The sequence below is a fragment of the Poecilia formosa genome, unplaced genomic scaffold, assembly GCF_000485575.1.
Source record: "Poecilia formosa unplaced genomic scaffold, Poecilia_formosa-5.1.2 Scaffold789, whole genome shotgun sequence".
NCBI classification, from domain to species: domain Eukaryota; kingdom Metazoa; phylum Chordata; class Actinopteri; order Cyprinodontiformes; family Poeciliidae; genus Poecilia; species Poecilia formosa.
The window spans coordinates 113,287-118,588 of NW_006800728.1; the positions used below are offsets into that span (position 1 = coordinate 113,287).

Below are 5,302 nucleotides of genomic sequence, written 5' to 3' on the forward strand. Positions count from 1 at the left end.
ACGATCAGACAGAAATCAACGTGAAGTCTGAGGAACAGGTGGACGATCAGACAGAAATCAACGTGAAGTCTGAGGAACAGACGGACGATCATCGCAGACTGCTGGATTTCACCAGGATACCAAATATAATCTTACACCGGATAGGTACGAAAAACCATCATGTTTTACTGATGATACCGATTAACGGGAATTGGAGACAGGTTAAAGAGCTCTGAACTCAAAGAACGCTGAATGCTGGTTCTGGTTCTAGTAGCAGAGAAGACCTGAGAGGTCCGAGAGGTTGTATTGTTTAGTTGCTACTGTTTTACCACATGGCGGCTCCACATGTTCAGTGGTTCACCACGGTCGTTCAGTTTGAGTCCAAAGTCCTCCCAGACTGCAGCTGTCAAGTTTGGGTTTTAAACCTGCGTTTCCTCAACTCGCTTCTCCTCACCGGGTTTTCTGCTGCGCTCTGTGGTTGGAGATGAGGAGCAGAGCAGGTTACTGAGGTACCGGGCACACAATGACACTGCTTACAGTTACAGTTACACTTATAGTAAAATGTGGTTTAAATTTTTTTGAGTGTGTTCAAGCTGCACCATCAAAAATGACTAGTAAATAGCAATGAATAACAAAGTGTTTTTCTCAGTAACAACCTGTTGAGACCCATAGAAGTCAAAATAAGATTCAAATGTTGCTTAGATATGAATTTGGTTCACCATTATCGATCTAATCTCTGCTACACCTTTACAAAAATGTAAGGCTCTAAAAACAAGTTTTAATAAGTAACTCCACTTAATAAAATTCCTCATAAATATTGATTTATTGCAGTGGTTCTCAATACAAGTCATGTGCTATTAAAATTATAACTTAAGTTGCTTTAAACTTTTAGTTTTTTAGGGCTCATGTTAAAGCCTATAAATATATAGGAATTGAATATTTGGGAAGCATCATGACTTAAAGGTCAGCACCAGAGTTTTCTAGAAAAATATTCAGGTTTTATTTTGTGGTTTTAAAGGCTCTGTTGAAGATGATAAGAAATAAAGGCAAACTTTATTTTTTACTGCCAGCTGCAGTAGCCCCTCTGCTCTTGGCTCCCATACTGAGCTGTCAGCCAATGCTCAGCCGCTCCCTCCCGTTTCAAACTCTTGTTATTAGAGGAAGAGTTAGACGGCTAAATATAATTGAACTATTGGCTTCGACAGAAAAAGTAACTAAGTATATGAAAGCAATGCAGCAGTTTAGCTAGCTTTGATTTCCAAGGCATAAGGTCATATCATGATTCGGCCAAAGTTATTAAATAACTGTTTATTGTCAATGTGTTTCTTCCTATTGAGCAGAGACAGTAAATAAAATGTGTAACATGTGTTTGCTTTAAGTATTTACTTACTGGGGGGTTTTATTGTTAGTGCTGCAGAGCCACAGCTAACAGCTAGCAGCTAGCTCCTCACTTAGCGGCTCTAAGGGAGCCTGTGCCGTTCAGCAGCACAGCTGTTGCTCCGCCTACACTTTGGACGGAACCATTGTTCTAACAATAATGGGGGGGGGGGATTAATTCTTATTTTTTCTTAGATGACTGGCAGATTTACTTCGTACTTTCTTTTTATTGCCTTTTTATATTGATATTGTTTTCATTCATGATTTCTTTGGTGGGGACAATTCTAGACTTTTCCAAGATTGGGGTGTTCGGGGCCCTCCACCCCTCTGGAATTTTCGCCTATGTGTATTGGGTTCAGCCCGAGTGGAAGAAAGCTGAGACTATTAGCTCCCTGTGTGTGTAGCCGTTACCAAGGAAACGAGAGGGAAGGTGTTGCTAGATGCATCAGAGTGAAACTTTGTCATCCAGACTCTGATAGGAAGAGAGACACGACAAAAACAAACAAGCAATATTATCACCCTCATTTTATTACAAAGCTATTTTTACTTTATTGTGCAATTAATTGATTTGCTGTTTATTGCGACAGGCCTACCTATAATGAACTAAAATATTTTTGGGATTTAATTACTTTGTTTTCTATTTAGTTTAAGGTGATCCCACACTTTTGACACTTCGTCTCTTTCTTGGCAGTTCTTCTGTCTGTCTCTTGTCGTCACACTCCTTAGATGCTAATAGCATTAGCATTCCTCATTGGCAGAACACATTGAGGTAAATAGTAAATCAACTTACTTGACATCAACATGATTAGCCTGAGATATAAGACATCTGCAACAATTGTAGAAATGCTAGATTTCTTATTATTACTTATTCGTGAACTAAATAAAGTAAAACATCGATCACCCACAGGAAGATAGAACACATAACACCAGCTTTAAAGTCCCTACACTGGCTCCCTGTAGCTCTGCAGATAGATTTTAAAATATTGTTGTTAGCTTATAAATCACTGCATGGTTTAGCACCACAATACATACAGCTGAAACAATGACTTCCTTTGAAACTCAGCTAAAAATCCACCTGTTAAGAGTTGGATTTGAAACATCATGTTTTTTGGACTAGAAGCCGCTACTTTTTTCCCACGCTTTGAACCATGTGCCTCATAGCCCAGTGCAGCTTTTCTGTGGATTTTTCTTTAACCACCAGGGGGCTCTTAGCAGGAAGTGAATCACTGGAAGTCAAAATTGGAAATCAAAGATGAAAGTGCTAATTTTCATTTAGAAAAAGCACATGCAAGCAGCAGGCAAGACAGAGAAATGTTTTCAAACTCATATTCTCTATCGATCTGTTCTGGCAGTACAGATCGATTGCCTTCAACTTTGATTGATAGACGTAAGCTCAGCATGAATGAATTCATGGTTCGGCGTTTGAGACGAAGGCCTGCGTTCTTAGTAGCAGATTGGAAAACCGAGAGTGGCAGAGATATCAGTGGCTTATAGTCCGATGCGGCTTATATATGTACGCTTCCAGTTTAAAAAAAAAAAAACAACCTTTGAGGGGGCACCTTATAGTAAAGTGTGCTCTATAGTCTGGAAAATACGGTAATCAATTATGAATTTACCGATTGTTGATTCAACATTGAATCAACAATCAATTGATTGATGATTCAATGTTGCGTACCTGTTTTTGTGTTTATGATGTAAACACAAAAATACAGCTGCAATATATTTCAGTATTGCAGCTGAAATGTGCTATACAAACAAAATTTGATTGATTGATTGTTACCAATTCTGCTTCGATTCACAGGAAAGTGAAGGCTGAGATTTAGTCGTGCTTTTGAAAGTTTGTGTTGAGTGTGTGTGAGTGGAGCAATGTCTGACAGTATCAGTGGTTGAGATTTAAAAAACCTTTTAGTGTTTCGCTTTAGGTATTTTATGTCACTCTTTAATGTAATATACTGTATATATCCTGAAACTACATAGAGAAAGAAAACTTTTTGTAATATTTGTCAGGAAGGCACCAGGTTAAGCTATCGCCATCTTGTTTGCTCACCTGGAAGTTCATAATGTATTTTGACTCACATCTTGTTCTAGTCTGATCAGAATAACCTCATTAGTTGAGTTAATGTTCATTCTTATTAGATTGTAATTTTATAATAACCAAGAAAATCCTGATGATGCATCAAGAAGTAAAGTGAAGGATTCTTTGTTTGACATTTAAAAGCTTTTGCTTTGTGTTTTTGTCCAGATCTCCCACAATGTTATTTGTGTAAAGAGGAGGAGGTTCTCAATGAAACAGAACCACAGAGGAACCAACTCATCTCTCATGGCTCTCCAGAAGCTGAGAACCAGGATCAGGAAGGAAGCAATTCTGAAGACCCAGGAAAAAAGAGAAAGAAAGAACAGAAACAAAAGGAGAAATATGAGAAAACCAAACAGCAGAAAGGCAGAACTGACACTGAAAAACAAAAGACTGGTTTAATTTCTCACGTGAGAACTTACTCAGGTGAAAAGCCTTTCTTTTGTGTAACCTGTGGAAAAAGTTTCTCTCGAAAACATATTTTAAATGTCCACATGAGAATTCACTCAGGTGAGAAGCCTTTCTCTTGCGTGAGCTGTGGAAAAAGTTTTTCTCGAAAAGATTCTTTAAATGTTCACATGAGATATCACACAGGTGAGAGGCCTTTTTCATGTGGGATGTGTGGAAATAGTTTCACCATAAAACAAACTTTAAATGATCATATGAAAATTCACACAGACCAGAAGTCTTTCTCATGTGAGGCCTGTGGAAAAAGTTTCCGGTTGAAAATGCATTTACTTGATCATATGACGATTCATACAGGTGAGAAGCCTTTTTCTTGTGGGAGCTGTGAAAAGAGTTTCATTAAAAAAGGCCATTTAAATGTGCATATGAGAATTCACACAGGTGAGAAACCTTTCACATGTGAGACATGTGGAAAAAGTTTCATTAAGAAAGGCCATTTAAATGTCCATATGAGAATTCACACAGGTGAGAAGCCTTTCACATGTGGGACATGTGGAAAAAGTTTCACCCTAAAACAAACTTTAGATCATCATACTCAAATTCATACAGGCCAGAAGTCTTTCTCATGTGGAACTTGTGGAAAAATTTTCCAGTTGGAAATGTATTTACTTAGTCATATGAAGATTCATGCGGGCGAGAAGCCTTTCTCATGTGGGACCTGTGGAAAGAGTTTTGGGAGGAAAACACATTTACTTAATCACTTGAGGATTCATACAGGTGAGAAGCCTTTCTCATGTGGGACATGTGGAAAAAGTTACAAACATAGAAGTAGTTTAACTCATCATATGAAGAGTCACCAAGATGAGAAGCCTTAGGCTCAAAACATCTGGGATGCTTTTTACATCAGATCCAATTGGAAATCTGGCCGGATGATGTTCACATCAAATAGAACATGTTAAAGTCAACAGGGCCTTGCAGGCTGCTAGTGATTCCCTGTAACTACGTCTTCAACTGTCTGGCCAAGATTAGGCTATTTTTGCCCATGAGCTTTTTTATGTCAAACCAGTTTTTTTTTTTTTGTTTTACTTCTCAGTCACATTGTACTTTGCCCTGTCATAATAAACAATAAATCAATTAATCGCTCAATAAATGTAAATGAGCTCAATAATAAAACGAGGGAAATAAAATTGCTTGTTTGTTTTCATTGCGTCTCTCTTTTCTCCCCCTGCTTGTGTTTTTGTTTTTGTGTTCCTTTTTGGAGTTTTTCTTTGCACATCCTCCGAATCTACAGATTATAGATCTGGTTAACTGGTCTCTCAATACAATTGATAAAATCTTTTCAACTTGAAGTCTGGGCACAGGAGAGCCCTCCCGACATTCGGGGACACACCCGACGGGAATCACCCTGGATTTATTCATGATAACAGAATCTCTGCGGTTTGGAGCTTGTGGATTCCTGGCTTATTG

General features: G+C 38.2%; 1 protein-coding gene across 2 annotated transcripts in view; it reads left to right on the forward strand.

The window, feature by feature from the left end:
- The window catches only part of LOC103131580 (gastrula zinc finger protein XlCGF57.1-like), a 100,151-nt gene extending 95,129 nt beyond the window's left edge, over positions 1-5,022 (forward strand). The window contains exon 2 of one of the 2 annotated variants that reach the window (XM_016666754.1): positions 3,599-5,022. In XM_016666754.1, the coding sequence (XP_016522240.1) occupies positions 3,599-4,710 (1,112 nt within the window). In that variant the 3' untranslated portion in view covers positions 4,711-5,022. Of the gene's footprint in view, positions 1-3,596 lie in introns of both variants that reach the window. The other variant, XM_016666753.1, reaches the window with a different exon arrangement.
- The last annotated feature ends 280 nt before the right edge of the window (positions 5,023-5,302 follow it).